The sequence below is a fragment of the Carya illinoinensis genome, chromosome 7 (assembly GCF_018687715.1).
Source record: "Carya illinoinensis cultivar Pawnee chromosome 7, C.illinoinensisPawnee_v1, whole genome shotgun sequence".
Lineage (NCBI taxonomy): Eukaryota > Viridiplantae > Streptophyta > Magnoliopsida > Fagales > Juglandaceae > Carya > Carya illinoinensis.
This window is the reverse complement of record NC_056758.1, coordinates 3797062-3815419: the sequence shown is the minus strand read 5'-3', so window position 1 is coordinate 3815419 and position 18358 is coordinate 3797062. Positions and strand designations below refer to the sequence as shown.

The 18358-nt window shown below is 34.7% G+C and overlaps 2 protein-coding genes across 4 annotated transcripts; both read left to right on the top strand.

Annotated features, from left to right (window-relative positions):
- Positions 1–3294: 3294 nt before the first annotated feature.
- Positions 3295–9424, top strand: LOC122315942 (pyrophosphate-energized vacuolar membrane proton pump 1-like). 3 transcript variants are annotated; one of them, XM_043132307.1, is made up of 8 exons: positions 3295–3714; positions 5508–6082; positions 6292–6671; positions 6760–6846; positions 7462–7792; positions 8166–8576; positions 8809–8868; positions 8983–9424. In XM_043132307.1, exons 1-8 carry the CDS (start codon positions 3477–3479, stop codon positions 9193–9195), a joined length of 2295 nt encoding a protein of 764 aa, XP_042988241.1. In that variant the 5' UTR covers positions 3295–3476; the 3' UTR covers positions 9196–9424. The 3 variants fall into 3 exon arrangements, with proteins under 3 accessions (XP_042988241.1, XP_042988242.1, XP_042988244.1); XM_043132308.1 differs by having other exon boundaries at positions 3297–3714; positions 8989–9424; XM_043132310.1 differs by lacking the exon at positions 3295–3714 and adding an exon at positions 5217–5382.
- Positions 9425–13721: 4297 nt separating this feature from the next.
- On the top strand, positions 13722–18115 carry LOC122315946 (calreticulin). Its single transcript, XM_043132315.1, has 14 exons — positions 13722–13884; positions 15205–15312; positions 15443–15635; positions 15728–15986; positions 16083–16139; positions 16373–16420; positions 16538–16624; positions 16709–16766; positions 16944–17011; positions 17094–17189; positions 17312–17359; positions 17504–17533; positions 17617–17715; positions 17805–18115. The coding sequence occupies exons 1-14, from the start codon at positions 13785–13787 to the stop codon at positions 17814–17816; spliced, it is 1263 nt and encodes a 420-aa protein (XP_042988249.1). The 5' UTR covers positions 13722–13784; the 3' UTR covers positions 17817–18115.
- Positions 18116–18358: the final 243 nt, after the last annotated feature.

The following is an 18358-nucleotide window of genomic DNA, read 5'->3' as shown; positions in this document are numbered from 1 at the left end:
GAGGTTCAAGTCGAGTAAGTACGGGTTTGACGGTTCGGGCTCTCGCTATCAATTTAAAATGTCAAAACTTTTGGGCTGCATTTGAACTAGGCAACATAATTAGTGGCCTGCCAAAGAGAAATTAGCTTGATGAACACTCTTCGTTTAGATGTCGAGATAAGTAAGATAAGGTAAGATAAGAAATATATGAATAGTAATGAAGTAATTTTAGTTAAGATGTTTTATTGAATTTTAATTAATAAAAGATAAAAGTTTTAATATAAATATTATAAAGTTAAAATATTTAATGTAATTTTTATTTTGAGATTTGAAAAAATTAAATTATTTTTATGTTTGATTTGGATATTTGAGAAAGTTGTAATAATTAGGTAACGATTAGATAAAAAAGTTACAAATTTAAAATTAAAATTTCTTATTAAAATCTCTATATGCAGTATTCAATCACATCAATAAAGTGTGTAATAAATATGCAAAAATGATTGTGTATAATGAACTTATTTCTTATTATAATTTATTAGTGGACGTGAGATTTCATCACACGTGAAACTCCAACTGCAAGAAGATTATAGGCAAGCAGCTGTAATATTGTGGATAATTTCATCAAGAGACTTCACTAGTTTATTCAAAAGACCAACTCATACAAACATGAGGTTAAGTGAATAAAATTAGGAATTTTGATTCTAATTTTTTGTGTATCCTAACATATTGTCAGGAAACAAAATAGAGAACTTATGCAAGAATCCATTTTTCATTAAGCAAAGTCAATGCCTCGGTTGGCGTAGGCATTGGGTTGTTCACCTCCAACTGAGTGTTAAGCTCAACAATCTTTGCCTTCGTCTCACTCGTCGCTTTTAGTAGGCCGAGTACTTGACCCCAAGTGAACGGGTGAGCAACTACCCATTCTATAAGGCGGGGGAATGGTGCTGAATAGGGCATCGCCCAACCCATATATATATTAAAAAAATTAAGTTTTATAATAAACTTAGGCATCATTTTATTATAGATTTAATCATCCCCTCCCTGCACCTCTACCTCTCTCTCAAGCCTCTTTCACTCTCAAACTCTCAATCTCTCAACTCTCTCACTCAGTCACACCATTATTGTCGCTAAATTTATTTTCTCTCCAACTCACGTTGTAAGTGTCTCAAAGCCCTAAGTTTTTTGAAATTCTGAAATCCAAATTGTCTTATATTTTCAATGGAGGATTGGATTGTCTTCAATGGAGAATTGGATTGTGTTATTGGATGTTGTGGAGTTGGATTCTATGATTAGGTTAGATCTTAGTGTTTGATTGTGAGGAAGAATTTCCCTAAATTAGTTTATGGTTTCAATTTGAAACCTCAATTTATGTTAGGATTTTAGATTGGTCAAAGGTTCAATTCAAAACCCTAATCTAATCTATTATAGGGTTTCAAAAATCAAAACTCCAATCTGTATTGAGATCTCAATCTAAACTAAATTTGAAACTTTAAATTTGATCGCGTAAATTTTGTAAGATTTTTAATTTTTATGTGATTTTAAAAATCATGTACTTGACTGTTGTCAAAGTCATGGATAATGGTGATTGTGCATCAACTTTGAGCACTAGTTTTAGTGCTATCTCCCCTAGACCTACCCTAACTCCTACACCAACTCTTGCACCAACCCCTACATCTACCCCTATACCCACCCCTACACTGATTCCTAGAATTGGTAATGGCTCTTAAATCATTGTTTGTTTTTGCTTATAATAAATTATGTTATATTTCTTTGAAAATTCTAATTTTAAATTCAATTATTGTAGGGATAGCTTCAAAAAAAGAGCCTTCAGTATGGTTTTGTAGTAAGATGAGAATTTTGATTTTTAAGATAAAATATTAAAATATTATATTTTAATATTATTATTGTTTTGAAATTTAAAAAAGTTAAGAAAATTTTAAATTATTTATTATATTTTTTATAGAGATTTGGAAAAGTTATAATAATGAGATGAAAATTTTAAGTTTGAGATGAAAAATTTGATAGGCCAAACCAAACCGAATCTCAATCTACATCAGGCAGACATTGATAGTTTAACTTCAATACACCATTAGTTTGTTAATTAATTTTTTGTAGGTTATACTTATGATAACAATTATGTTGTTACCTTTATTACCTTTTTTCAATGTATGTCAATTGTTGTAACATTGTTATTCATTCAAACTATTTGAACATTTATAATATTTTTAGATTAATTTATAATAAATTTATAATAGTTTTATATTCATGTATGATAGTTTATACTACTTTATAATATGTTAGAATTATTAGTTAGCAAATTTTTTAGGTTTTCTTATATTTAGAGATAACATTTAATTTTAGATATTTTAGACTTTCAAATTTTATATTAATATATATATATATATATATGTAACTTTGAAGTGAAAAAGCAGATTTTGTACCAAAAATAGGCTCAAAAACTATTAAAAAAATGGTAGAAATAAATTCTGGGCCCAATGGTGGGGGGACGGCTCACCCAAGCGGGGTAGGGCCGAGTAGATAATGTGGTTTTGCCCGGACCGAAAACCATATGGAAACCACATCAGAAAAACTGGACCGGGGCGAGAAAAAGTAGGCCAGCCGTTGTCAATATGGATTCTTTATTAGGCAAAACTAGGCTATATATAAATCATTATAATGAATTTAAATTATAATTAGTTTTTTTAGGATATATTAAATTATTAATACTAATATATATAGCCCGGTGGGATAAGACATATCAGTCAACTAGACTTGTAATTCAGTGTAGTGTTCATGAGTTTTCTTATTAATTAACTGTTAGGTATGGTAGTAGTTGATCAACTACTCCCGGCCCGGGAAATTGTTAGGTAGGTCGATCCTGTCAATGGCAAAGAATGCATGCCGTCGTGGCATGCATGCAGCAGCCTATCTTCATCATTTTACAAAGAAAGCGATCGATCGGACTTTGACGTACGTAGCTGGTTTTGTAATTCATTGGACTTCTTTTTTATGCATCAAATAAATCATAGAAGACATGCAGCAGTTTGTTGATATATATATATATACAAATATATATATATATGTATGTATGTATCTCTTTTATCATGGAAGATTGCTTAATTAGTACCGATCCGTCAGATCAGACAAATAAATTAAATAATCTCACTGGATAAAGACTGCACTGAGAGACTGAACTCCTACCCGTTAATCAAAACAACCAGTTTGCTACACCCAACAGTCATTCAAAGTCATACTGTTCATTCATTCGCCATGCGAGGCCACTCGGATATGGTCAGGACAAAAAAAAAAAAAAAAAAACAGGCCGCTGGGATAATTGTAGCTAGACGGATAATGTACTTTCTGGATCAATAGGTTTGGATCTCTCAGATCAGAGTCAGAGAGAGGCTGTAGTACTTCAAGAACCAGCACTGGTTTTTGCTACATTGGTCAAGAAAAGTATTCAGACATTAGCAAGTAGTGCTGTTGGTTTTTGGGCTATGGGTGTGATGTGTGAGGAAGTTACGCAGGTTGTGATACCTGCGGCTGCTTTCATTGGGATTGGGTTTGCTTTGCTTCAGTGGTTCTTGGTCTCCAAGGTCAGGGTGTCTGGTGATTCTGATGATTATGATCATGAATATAAGGGCAGCCTTATTGATGAAGCAGAGTTTGAGGAGGGTGTAGACGGTCTCGAGGCTTCCATCAAGTGTGCTGAAATTCAGAATGCCATTTCTGTCGGTGAGCTCTCTCTCTCTCTCTCTCTCTCTCTCTCTCTCTCTCTCTCTCTCTCTCACACACACACACACACACACACACACACATGATTGGTTCATGTTATGGTTTAGCTCAGCTTGAAGGTTGAGGCAATGTGTTTTGTTTTTGGTGCTTGTTATTCTTTTTGCTGTATTCAATTGGCCAAAGATATCGAATGCTTTTTTCTGGGTGGTCATTTTGTTATTTAATTGAGGATGATGATGAGTTTCATCATGTTATAGTACTGAGGAAAAAAATAAAGAGAAAGGTTCGTACGTAGTTGTATCTGTAAACTCCTGTTTTTTAAATCCTTAAAAGTTGTTTATTCTACTCCTATGTTTAAAGCACCAAGATCTTTATCCTATCTCCTCTTGTTTGTTATAACTCCTTCGAGCTTTTAGCCGATCTCATGATTTAATTATTTGCACTCTTTTTTTTTATTTAATTTATTCTTGACCTATGTAATTGACATATTAACTTCTAAATTGCTTTTTTTCTATTAGTCTGCAACCAGTAGGCAGATTCACTGAGATAGACAAGTGAAGTTGGCCTTACAATATTAAATATTATTCATTTAAGAGAAATGATATTTACAGTCGTGGTTGTGCAAGCGACGTACAGTCATTTTAAAAAAAATGAATTAATATGGAACCCACATGAAAAAAAAACTAACTTTTTAAACGTGGACTCACTCTTTTTCAAAGCGATTGCACAACATTTGCAATTCCACGACTGTATGTAGAATTCCTCTTCATTTAAACATTTAATTCGGAAGAATTTGAGAGGATCTTGATCCGGGAATGAAATCCGTCGTTTGATGTTTTTGACCTGTAGATTTAACAGATAGAAGACGGACAAGTTTGGGTTAATCATGTTTTTTATCTTCTTTATTAAGAACTGCTAGATGGCATGGGGTCTACTTCGGAAGCAGTCCCATGGTCTTCTAATATTTGTCGGTGCTTTTACGGGCTAACTGAATATATAGTTGGTCCTTCCATATCATTTTATTCAGCATTACTATCTGATGTCGTGAATCTCATAGGTTGTCTTTTCTACAATTTTGTTTACAATTTTACGTAAAATGAAAGAAATTTATAGGAAACTTGAAATTCAAACAAGAAACTCGAAGTTAAAAAATTTTTTTTCCCCGAAGTGAAACTATAAAATTAGCTCAAATACCATAATATTAGGTACCATAGGAGCAGGTCAGACATAGGGCAATTACGTACACTTTCATTTGGTTGATATATACGAGATGGCTCCCAAAAAATTCTTAAAAAACGGTACATATACATTCCTTTCGGGAGGAAATTTCCTAATTTGTCTTCATTTTTATGTTGATGATAATGGTCCAGTGTCTTTGTTCTACACCAAGTTTTGAAATTTTCTGGGTCATAAATACTCGAGTAGGCACAATTAGGAACACCTCTAGATGTATCCGAGAGTCATGCATGGAGCTTGATGCAAATGGGAACCTTGTTTGAGTAAACCTAAAAAGAGAAAAGCACTCGTAGAAGTTCTGTAATTTTCTGATATATATGAGATATGTTGATTCGCTATTGTAATCTTCTCTCAAACATAATACTATACTCTGGAGTTTGGACGCTTTTTCTGTTAATCCACTCCAGTAACATGCCAGTATAATCGATGCAGGTAGAATCCGGTACTGATCTTCAATTTTTAGTCATTGTAAGAGTTCTGAATTTTGGTGGACAGGATGATGCTTGTCACCTTATCTACATACTATTTAACATCATTTTGATCTGTCTTGTTTCCAGGGGCCACCTCGTTTCTGTTTACTGAGTATAGATATCTTGGTATCTTCATGGGAGTATTTGGTGTCATCATTTTCCTCTTCCTGGGTTCAGTCAAGGGCTTCAGCACCGAAAGTGAACCTTGCACTTACAATACAGGGAATTATTGTAAACCAGCTTTGGCCAATGCCTTCTTTACCACTGTTGCATTCTTGCTTGGGGCTCTTACCTCAGTTCTTTCTGGTTTTCTTGGGATGAAGATTGCTACCTATGCCAATGCTAGAACCACTCTAGAGGCAAGGAAAGGTGTTGGTAAGGCTTTCATTACAGCTTTTCGCTCTGGTGCTGTAATGGGGTTCCTTCTTGCTGCCAATGGCCTTTTGGTGCTGTGGGTCACCATCAATCTATTCAAGCAGTATTATGAAGATGACTGGGAAGGGCTTTATGAATCTATTACAGGTTATGGACTTGGAGGTTCTTCAATGGCACTTTTTGGAAGAGTTGGAGGAGGTATATATACAAAAGCTGCTGATGTTGGTGCTGACCTTGTAGGAAAAGTTGAGAAGAATATCCCCGAAGATGATCCTAGAAACCCAGCTGTAATTTCCTTTTTTATCTTCTTTTTGTTTTACTGATTATGGCCAAGCCTCCACATCTCTATGTGTCTTCACTTATTTCTGAATCCATATTATGTGATTGTTACATGCATGATTCCAGAGGCATGTAGGTCCAGATTCCTTACCTGTACATCAAACTCAGTACAGTACATATTGGTTGGTTTAAATATATCTTATGTTACTTCTTCTAGGTTATTGCGGACAACGTGGGTGATAATGTAGGAGACATTGCTGGAATGGGTTCTGACCTGTTCGGGTCTTATGCTGAGTCATCCTGTGCAGCACTCTTTGTTGCATCAATATCATCTTTTGGTGTCTCTCTTGACTACACCGCAATGTCTTATCCTCTAATTATAAGCTCAATGGGGATTGTTGTTTGCTTAGCAACAACAGTTTTTGCAACTGATCTTTTTGAGATCAAGAATGTGAGTGAGATTGAACCATCCTTGAAGAGACAACTTCTTATATCAACTGTCTTGATGACTGCTGGTATTGCCGTGGTCAACTTCTTTGCTTTGCCATCAGAATTTACTCTTTATGATTTTGGGGCTGAGAAGGCTGTAAAGAATTGGTAGGCCTCCCCCCTTCTTCTGTCCTTTGGCATAATCGGTTTGTTTCTCAAGAGGTTTTGACTGATTTATTAAATTAAATTGATTCAGGCACATTTTCTTCTGTGTTGCCATTGGCTTGTGGGCTGGACTTGCTATTGGGTACACTACAGAATATTATACCAGCAATGCTTACAGGTGAGTGATCTTTTTCAGATTTAAAATTTAGTGCTTAGTTTCTTCTGGTCTTCTGCACTGCTGCAGAGCTGCTTATAATATTAACATTAATACCTATCCATGTAGTGATAATTGGATCTTTTTCCGGCCTCTGCTGCAGAAACGTGGCATTCCAACTTTTATATTGCATGACCATTTCAGATTTGGATCCATAAAATATATCAAAAATTTTGAGTCAAATATTCCCAATTTTCTTTAGACATAATGAAATTATCATCACAGTCCATAGAATCTGTAATTGGCTGTAGGTTCACCCATAGTGGCAAGGAATCAAAATGAAATGTCAAAACTGTTTAAGTTTCTAAGGAAGCTTTCTATTAGAAAATAATTTTATGACAAGTTGGTAACTCTGTGATCCCTACATCACTTTGTGATCCGTTCCTTCTATTTAAAACTGTAAAAGAGATCACTAACCATCTAATGAGTTTAAATGACCTCGTCCAATCTGAGGGATTTTACCACTATGCACTTTCCTTGGGTGTGTTGCACAAAACATGAATGCCTCTGATTATATTTGATTGTATCGTACCAACAACTTACAAATGTGATGCTTATTACCATGTCCAAATATTGCAGTCCGGTGCAGGATGTGGCAGATTCTTGCAGGACGGGTGCTGCTACAAATGTGATTTTTGGTTTGGCACTGGGATACAAATCTGTCATCATTCCCATATTTTCCATTGCCATTGCCATTTATGTGAGCTTTAGCTTTGCTGCTATGTATGGAATTTCTGTGGCTGCTTTAGGAATGCTCAGCACCATTGCCACTGGTCTAGCAATAGATGCTTATGGCCCCATAAGTGACAATGCTGGGGGAATTGCAGAAATGGCTGGTATGAGCCATAAGATACGGGAAAGAACAGATGCTTTAGATGCTGCCGGAAATACTACTGCTGCTATTGGCAAGGTATTTTCTTTCCAGGTTCTGTACTTTCTGATTAAGTAGGAGTAGCATGTTATAAGTACAGCATTAGCACAATGCTTAAGATGTTGGTATACATGTTTAGTTATTGAACTCATTTTGGAGTCGTTGCTGTCCTTCTAAAGAAAAAAAGTACACATGCTGGTACCACTTTTAAACAAAAAGGGATGACAAGAAACTAATATATGTTATATTTCCACCGCTTTTAATTGATGATCATGATCTTATATGTCCGTATGCTCTTGCTTACAGAGTGTTATCTCATAACTTCAACTCTTGGGATTTCCATAGGACCTGACTCCATTTTCATATCTTAAGCTCTATGAGAATTTTTACATGGTATGCCTTTCTGTATCAGGGTTTTGCTATTGGATCGGCTGCTCTTGTTTCCCTAGCTTTGTTTGGTGCCTATGTGAGCAGGGCAGGTATCAAGACCGTTGATGTGTTGACTCCAAAGGTCTTCATTGGGTTGATTGTGGGAGCCATGCTTCCATACTGGTTTTCAGCCATGACAATGAAGAGTGTTGGAAGTGCAGCTCTCAAAATGGTTGAAGAGGTTCGCCGGCAATTCAATTCTATTCCTGGCCTTATGGAAGGACTGGCAAAACCAGACTATGCAACCTGTGTCAAGATCTCTACCGATGCTTCACTAAGGGAAATGATCCCACCTGGTGCTTTAGTCATGCTCACACCACTTATTGCCGGCACCATCTTTGGAGTGGAGACTCTTGCTGGGGTTCTTGCCGGTTCACTTGTTTCTGGTGTACAGGTAAGCTATAAAATCAGATTCTCCTACTATATTGGAATTTGTTTGTCTTAGTCCACCTTCCTTATCACTACCCTTATGCAAAAAGAATTGCTTTCAGGCATTTATTAATGCATCTTTATACAATCATTACCAAGCAAACAGTAAACCACTGCCTAAGAATCAGAATCCATAGCCACAATTGACTGATGAATGCTTGTATTTGACGAATATTCTACCGTGTTTTTCTTTGTAGGTTGCCATCTCAGCTTCCAACACAGGTGGTGCATGGGATAATGCAAAGAAATACATAGAGGTATGTTCTTTCCTCTTTCAACTTTTGTTCTGATATTTCTCTCTGCTCTACCATGCTATCATGATAAGATTACATTTTGCACTCAAATTTTGGGAGGAACTCTGATGTTGGTAGTGGCAGGCTGGTGTGAATGAACATGCTAAATCACTAGGTCCTAAGGGTTCAGACGCTCACAAGGCGGCTGTCATAGGCGACACAATCGGAGATCCTCTCAAGGACACATCTGGTCCATCACTCAACATCCTCATCAAGCTCATGGCTGTCGAGTCCTTGGTGTTTGCTCCATTCTTTGCAACTCATGGGGGCTTGATTTTCAAACTGTTTTGAAAAATATTGGAGCTGCCATATGATCAGTTTTACTCTGGTACATGTCTTAACTTGTGGAACAGTAAATTTAAGTGGATGGAGTTGGAGCTGATCTCATCTAATCTGAAACTGCAAGATCTAAAGAGAACAAGCTATATATGTGGCTTTACTTTGATCAGAAGTTTACTGGATTTTGTGCATCTTTGTACTAAACTTTGTTTAGCTTTCTAAAGCTGTTATTGTCCTAAAATGCACGTCTGTCATACTCACTTCAGCATGAGTAGAGGTTGTTTGGATTCAAAGTTGATATCAACTCAACTCATCTAATCATTACAACTTTCCGAAACTTTCAAACAAAATATACTAAACAATTCAACTTTTTCAAATCTCAAAACAAAAATAATATTTAAAAAATTATATTCTAACAATATTTTATTCAATTTTCAAATCACATCTCAACTCAACTCACTATCCAAACTTCACATTACTATTTTGCGTATGATATTTAAATAATCAATATTTAATCACGCACTCTCCAATTTATTATTTATACAATAAATATTCTATTTTGCCTATAAAATGATCATAATCGTTAGATTTTAGCCATTATCCATGTCGATAATTTACAGAAGAGTTATTATATTTGCAAGTCAATGTAAAGAACACATCATATACATCACTTAAATCATTAATCAAATTTTAAATATCTTTCATATCAAATCATGTCACATAAATACTTTATTATATATATTTTACACACTGAATTGATAATATAATTTTTGTTTAAAGAAGCGTGCACCAAAAACAATGGCAAACGTGTAAAAGGGTCATCTCCAATTGCCTATCTTTTTTAAAGAGATTAGGAGTAGCTTCCAATCTAAACATCCAAAAAGAAATTAAAATAAAATTGAGCACCGCCCCACTTGAATGATTTTGGATAGCCTCCTAAGTTTATCTTATCCTTTGGTCTGAGTGCAAGCAACATTCTATAAATTATTGTAATTATTATGATGAATTCCCCCAATACAATACAAAGCTACATATAAATTATTGTGACATATTGTCATCAACATCGTAATAAATAGGAAAAGCCCCAATTAAATAGCCGTCCTATTTTATATTTAGCCTTGTAATCTTTTCTACATATATATAATATTGAATTCTGCTGCAATATCTGGTTTGATTGAGCTCTTGCAGCTCCATGCATCTAGTCTTCTCTTACAACCTTTTAATTTCTTTTTCATGCTGCCTTCTTGTTTAAATGGAAATTAAGATAGGACAATGACAGGAAGAATGAGATGACTAAATTATTACCTCTCGATCACTAAAACATGCACTCCATTTAGGCCCGGTTTAGATACAATAAATGTTTCATCTCATCCCATTCTTACAATTTTTTCAAGTTCTTATATAAAATATAATACACAATTTAACTTTTTTAAATTTTAAAATAATAATAATATTTTAACAATATTTTATTTAATTTTTAATTTTCATCTCAATTCATTATCCAAATAGTCACTTAATCTTCTCTTTATATTAATAACTAGCAAAGGTGGGGGAGATCCCTGACAAGTGACAAATAGCCATAATACAATACTAATAGAAATAAAAAAGGAAAAATATAAAGGAGCAGGGGAAAAAAAAGAAATGTGCACTTAGAAGGTGGTAAATGATAATATTTGATATGAGATGTGAGTTTAATATAAACACGATACGAAATAAAAAAATTTGAATTTAATATAAACATATTTGGGTCAAACTGGTTGGACATGATAAGATACGATTAATAAGCAAGTCAATTATAAATCAACCTGCAAAATCTAATCAACAGTTATAATACGAGTAAATCATATTTTCACATTCTGTAAATATTTATTTTATGTGCCTTTATTGTTATTGGGATATAATATTAACACTAGTATATGGCTATTTAATATGTCAAATTATTAAACTTTTTTTATTAACACGTAATTTTATTTTATGAGAATATTAATTTTTTATATACATATTATTAGTTTGGATATTGATTATAAAACATTTTATCATGGATCCTATTATAATTATATTATATATGAAATTATATTAATTTAATTAAAAAATAAATACAGGGATCAGATCAATCCATTTATATGAACGAATTAAACATGTTGTGTCCATATTAATCCAATAAAAGTTAATTATTAAACAGGTTTTGTAGATTATATCATATCATATGTTATTTATATGGGTCGTCTTAAAAATTTAATTCTGACGCATGTCATATTTAAATTGATCCATATAAGGCCTATTTTAGACTATGTTAGAATTTTTAAAAATTATTTAAATAGTCTTAAAATTACTTCAACAATAAAATTAGGTTGTTTGGTAAAGTAATTTTTAATAATTTTAAAAGTATGTGCACATCACGCACCAGCCAATGCAAAGGGTGAGGTAGCAAATCTTGCAGATCTATGATTGACGATCTTGCTAGAGGGCACATATTATCGCACCTAAAATATACGGCGTATGGAGTTCACGAGCCCATCGTAAAGGTGCGCTGCTTCTTGAGCTAGTAAATCAACGACCTGGACAGGTGCTTGGTGTGTGCGCGCGCAAAGGGCGGGGAGAGAAGATCTACAGTCGACGATCCTGTCAGAGGGTGCATTTTATCGCACCAGAAATAAGTGACGTGTGAAGTTCACGAGCCAATATTAAAGATGCGCTGCTTCTTGAGCTTGGTAAATCAGCGACCTAGACATTGGTGCTTGGCGAGAAATGACCACGGGTGGAGAGTTCCCATTCTTCGACTAGCTCATAAAGAATTGCAGAGAGGCCCAAACAATTTCTCCAACATTTTCTTTTAGAATTTTACCAATTAGCTATTGGCCAATGATCCCTTTTTCTCTTCCATGGACGCTGCTGAGTTACTAATTTCTCACCCTTTCAGCGCACTTCATTGCAACCAACCCAACAAATTCAACGACACTGATTCCGTTGTATGCAGCGATCAACAGTTGGAGACATGTGAAGTGATTTGTCGTTTTCTCCATTAAAAAGTCATACATTCGGGCTTTCGTTTTCTATCATTCTCAACTCTCTGTCCATGCCCCTTACCCCCATATTAGTTATTTTTTCATATTTAAATAAAAATAATTTTTAATAGATTCTACTATTTCACAAAATATTTATAAAAAATAAAAATCTTATTTTCAGATTTGTGTGTAGAAAACACATGTTTATATAATAAAATTTAATTTAAAAAATAAAATTTAAAAATCAAATCTTATCATTTAAAATTTTAAGGTAAATGATGTGTTTTATTCGTCAATTTTGAAAATAAAATATCTCTATGTTCAAAAATATTTTCTGTGGATTTTTCCGAGACTTTTTTTTTTTATAAAAAAAAAATCAAACTTTCTCAGTTTAGTAACACTCATGGCTCATGTACGCGTATGCTGCACAATTCCAACCAACTATCCTGATTCTGGTGTCCAATTCTTATATTACAGTAGGAAAATGTTTCTTGCATATAAGTTTAGTGCACCAATTTGCACACTGATATTAATATATAAAGTATATATTTAACAAAATAATGTAAATTAAAGATGAAAATAATTTTTATAAATAAAAGATTTTCTTTTTCTCTCAAAATTTTTTTTAAATAAAAAATTATTAATATACGAATTGGTACACAAAAATTACTTGCAATTAGCAAAACTATATGCCCATCTTTCAGTCCTATAACCAGTATCCACTTGCCACGTTTCATTATTCTTTTTCCTAAAGATCCTATACCGATAAAAGGTCGCTATACCGATGAGAGTAATTTTTTTTTTAATTGTTTTTAAACATCTTTCCCTAATAAACACTTCTTTTAACTATTACATTTTCTAAAATAATTTTTTTTTTTTAAAAAAGTATCGTCGATTCGGAACCAATTCATTAGTTCTAGAATTTTGCTAGATTTAATGATGAAATTAGATAATTTTAGATAAAAATTAAGAGTTAAATAAAATATTATAAAAATATTATTTTTAATAATATTATTATTTTAAAATTTTAAAAAATTAAATTATTTATTATATTTTATATAAAAATTTCAAAAATTATAATAATAAAATAAGATGAAATACTTTTTAAATTCAAAGAACTGTAAGTATTGGTTTGGGTGATAAAATATTTTCACATTACTATTGATTATTATTTTATTATTATTTTTTATTTACTTTATATTATTTTATATTACTATTTTAATTTAATATCTTTTTATTTACATAGTGTGGGAGATCTCCTCCCTACCTAAATATAACCTAAATCGTAAGGGCAGTTCCGTAAACTTTTGAACCAAAACAGCTCTCCCCACGCGTCACGTCCAATTAGAACAGCCGAAGCTGAAACGAATCAATCACAATATGCCACGTCATAGAAATGATACTTGAAGTTACGCCCCGATCCACTATTCGTCCACGTCAATAATACTTTTAATAATCTGAGCAATTACCATTTTTAACCTCACCGTCAAAACCAAGACAGATTACAGCCACTATATAGTACCCGGAAGGAGGCTGCCTTCTTTCTCGATCTGTAGTTCGTCTCTCTCGCAGTCTCTTTCTTTCCATCTCATAGCCATGGCATTTAGGGCTCGTAACCCTAACATTCTCTCTCTTCTCCTTCTCTCTCTCCTCGCGATCGCCTCCGCAAAAGTTTACTTCGAAGAACGCTTCAACGGTCTCTCTCTCTCTCTCTCTCTCTATATGTGTGTGTTAGTGCGTGAGTGTGCGCTTTGGATCGCGGTTTATAGTGTTGCAATTGGCTCGCATTTTAACCTATGGGTTTTCTGAGGTTCTTTATGCTTAAATTGATGTAGAATGCCGTACGATCCTCGAAGGATCCGAGTTTTGTGTGAGTTTGCGGTTCGATCTGTTAGTTTTGGAAATTTGTACATATTTTGATTAGATCTGCGAAGAACTTAACATTTCATGTTTGTTTCGCGTTTTTTTCATCGTGGAAATAGCAAATCATAGTTTCGTTCACGATCAAGATCATGTTAAACGTGTGGGACTGGATTTAACTAATATTGTTTTAAAATTGTATCATTTTGTGTGCTGAGCTTCTCTGATATTGCAGTTTGCAATTATTTCGATGTATGACAGTATGAGTACTGAACCGTTAAAAAAAAAATTATATGGGTGGTGACCTGGTGCAGGTGAAAAATAATTAGTTACGATGAAATGAAACGGGATTGCAAATGTGTTAGGATTCCGCTTGGGGTTTTTTCCGTAAAGACTGAAACCAAGATACAGGTGGTTCTAAATTCTTAGGTCATGTATATTTGTAATGGATACCTACTGAAGTCTATTGCTTGTGGGTGTGTAGCTTGTGCAGTAATGTATTTTGATTTTGGAAATATGTGGGCTTGTGCAGCAGTGCTTGTGCTTGTGAATGAATAAGAAAGGCATAAAGTTTAGCATTTAATATTGGTCAAATTTCCTCTAGGTGTATCCTTTTTTATGGTGATGGATTTGCAGCCGTTCTTTATAATCGAATTGCATCTCGAGAAATCCCAAAGTTAGGTAGAGGATAGAAAAGAATAGTATTTCTTTTATAAGTAATAGTTCTTTATTGATAAGCGGGAAAAAAAAAAGAAAAAAAAAAGAGAGAGAGAGAGTAATTGAACCGTTGAATCTTGTTTTTCTCATTTTATGACATTAGAGGCAATAACTCCCGTTGAACCAGCCTAAAAAAGAAAAAAAGAACCGTCGAATGAGGACATATTGTGTGCGTGTATAACATGCCCATTCATGCACGTGTGGGGCCCATGGATGGTCCACGTGCAACTTTTTGGCATATTTTTCATTTCTTGGAAACCATGCCCGATGTTCTCTATTAGGATGACTAATGTAAATAAGCCAGTTTTCTTATGGATGGTTTATTGCTGTACGTGGCTTGCTCTTACCCCCCCCCCCCCCCCCCCCAATAGCACCGGATATTAGTTTGCTGATGATTTCCTTGGGTTTTTGTGCATTTATCATTGGGCTATAACTAAAGATGGATGGGAAAGTCGGTGGGTTAAATCTGATTGGAAGAAAGATGAAAATGTGGCTGGGGAATGGAACTTCACCGCGGGTAAATGGCATGGAGACCCTAATGACAAAGGTACCCTTCCAAACTGTATAATCTGCGTATATGTATAAGTTGATTTCATCATTTTCAATATAATGCTGCCTTCTCAGATTTCTGAAGAGTCTGAAGCTTCTTTTAATGTTGACTCTTGACTTCCCAACAGGTATCCAGACTAGCGAAGACTACCGGTTTTATGCTATTTCTGCTGAGTTCCCTGAATTCAGCAACAAGGATACGACCCTAGTCTTCCAATTTTCTGTGAAGCATGAACAGAAGCTTGACTGCGGTGGTGGTTACATGAAATTGCTTAGTGGTGAAATTGATCAGAAGAAATTCGGTGGGGATACTCCTTACAGGTCAATACCATGTTCCCTACACTTGAAAATTTTCAATTTGCATTGAATTTATTTCTTGTTGAAAATTGCTGATCTTGTGTCGAACAATGCAGTATCATGTTTGGGCCAGATATCTGTGGCTACAGCACCAAGAAAGTCCATGCTATCCTCCACTATAAGGAAACAAATCACTTGATCAAGAAGGATGTCCCGTGTGAGACTGACCAACTCAGTCATGTTTATACTTTTATACTCAAGCCAGATGCCACCTACAGCATTCTAATTGACAATGTGGAAAAGCAATCTGGGAGTCTCTACAGCGACTGGAGTATCCTTCCTCCAAAGAAAATCAAGGATCCTGAGGCCAAGAAAGTAATTACTTATCCATTCACAGCCTTATGAGTTTTATTTTAGCTTATCTTATTTGGTTTCAGATACTGATGTCTCAACTTTATTAATATTGGACAGCCAGAAGACTGGGATGACAAAGAGTACATTCCTGATCCTGAGGACAAGAAGCCAGAGGTAGTGGCTCCTGAATTCTTTTTTTTTTTTTTTTTAATAAATAAATGAGGTGTTTTAATGTTACTTTTGGTTATTTAAACTTCCAGTCGCCCACCTTGGGTGGATCCTCAATTCTTATAACCCTTTTGTAACTTTGCTCTCTCTCTCTCTCTCTCTCTCTCTCTCTCTCTCTCTGTGTAATATATATACATATTTAAAGTACTGGGAATCTGACTCTTTTGTTGTGTATTTAGGGCTATGATGACATCCCAAAAGAAATTCCTGACTCTGATGCCAAAAAGGTAGTTGCTGAACTTCCTGGGCTTGAAAATATTACACCTCTCTGATGACGCCGTGACTGTGTTTTCCTTGGCAAAGAATAATGGTTTAGTTACTGATTAGTTGGTTTGTGGTCTCAGCCTGAAGACTGGGATGATGAAGAGGATGGTGAATGGACACCCCCAACTATTGCAAACCCTGAATACAAGGGCCCATGGAACCCAAAGGTTTGTATATTAACGAGTACAAGTTAGGAGCATACTGCGATTTACAATTTCCACTTTTCATAACGTTTCTCCACCTTCTTGCAGAAAATTAAGAACCCCAACTACCAGGGAAAGTGGAAGGCACCAATGATCGACAACCCAGGTTTGTTGCTTGTCACATACATTAGCACAATGCATTTATCGAAAATCGTACATTAGTGTAAACTATAACATTAACAATTCGTTGTATGATGTGTGGTGACGCTACATTAGTTATGATTGGAGTTGGTTGAGTTGTTTATGGTATTCAGTAACACTTGGTAGTTTTGATATTAAACAGAGTTCAAGGATGATCCATATATCTATGTCTACCCTAGTTTGAAGTATGTCGGCATTGAACTGTGGCAGGTTAGTATGCTTCAACTATTGTGGGGTACTTTATGCTTCTATGCAACTTGAATTCTGATAATCACGATGTGTAATTTTTCAGGTGAAATCCGGAACCTTGTTTGACAATGTTTTGATTACTGATGATCCGGAATATGCCAAGCAGCTGGCAGAAGAAACATGGGGCAAGCACAAGGATGTAAGTAGCACCTTTTCTCGTATCTTTGAATCAATGCAATTTTGTCTTTTATTAGGGAGTTTTAATTTCTTACTAGCTGGGAGCTGATACAGTGATATCTGATTAATCAATCAATTTTGCAGGCTGAGAAAGCGGCATTTGATGAGGCAGAGAAAAAGACAGAGGAAGAGGTATTTATAAGAAAGCTTGCAAAATAAAGATGTATTTATTTGTGGCAGTTCTGGAAGCTGAATAGTAGTTCTCCAAATTGCTTTTATTGAGATATCGGTACTCGTCTCTTTGCTTCTAACTGTCAAATTTGATTCTTTCACCAGGAAGAAAAGGATGACCATATTGATTCTGATGTAAGCCTAAAAACTTATTTATGGAAATTAAGATTTTACAATGTTTACTGTGGTCCCTTATATTTTGGTAACCCGTTTTGCAGGCAGAGGATGAGGATGATGATGCAGGAGAAGATTCTGATGCCGAAGCCAAACTCGACGAAAGTACAGACAGTGCTGAAGCCGAGGAAGAGGAGAAACATGTAGGATTTTATTTCCCCACTTAATTGGACTGTATTATTTAATTTTTATTGATCTTTTTGTCTTACCTTCTGCTCTACAATGCTTGCAGGATGAACTGTAAGGGAGAAAACTTTGTGATTCTAGAGATAAGCCTGGGCATGAGGTGGTCCAAGATTTTTTTCCTTTTTTTTTTTTAATTTTTAATTTGTGTAGTAGGGGTTTTTATTAGGAACGGTCGAAAGTATAATGCAAAAAACTGAGTGGCTTAATTAATTGCTTTAATTAATGTCTTTTCTAACTATTTGAGGCATTCCACCGAAGAGGATGATATTCTCTATTTTGTATCATCACAATTTCGATGTAGTTTGGACATTTGAGGCTGCATTCGAAGGCAAAAAAATGTCCTGGATTTTTGGCGCTCGTTTTACTGGTGTATTTATTTTTTCAATTTTTTTGCGTTTAATTTATTATTGTTCAGACGAATCAAGCAAGCAGCCTTGTGAAACTTTGCCAGGGGCCCACGAGGGTCGAAACTCTGTGCTCATGATTACGGCAAATTTCGGCACCTAGAATGTGGCGAAAATCATTCATGGTGCATTTTTCTTCCCACTACTTTTAAAATCCTCTTTATTGACATGATAGTATGGTTATTTAATGCAAGCC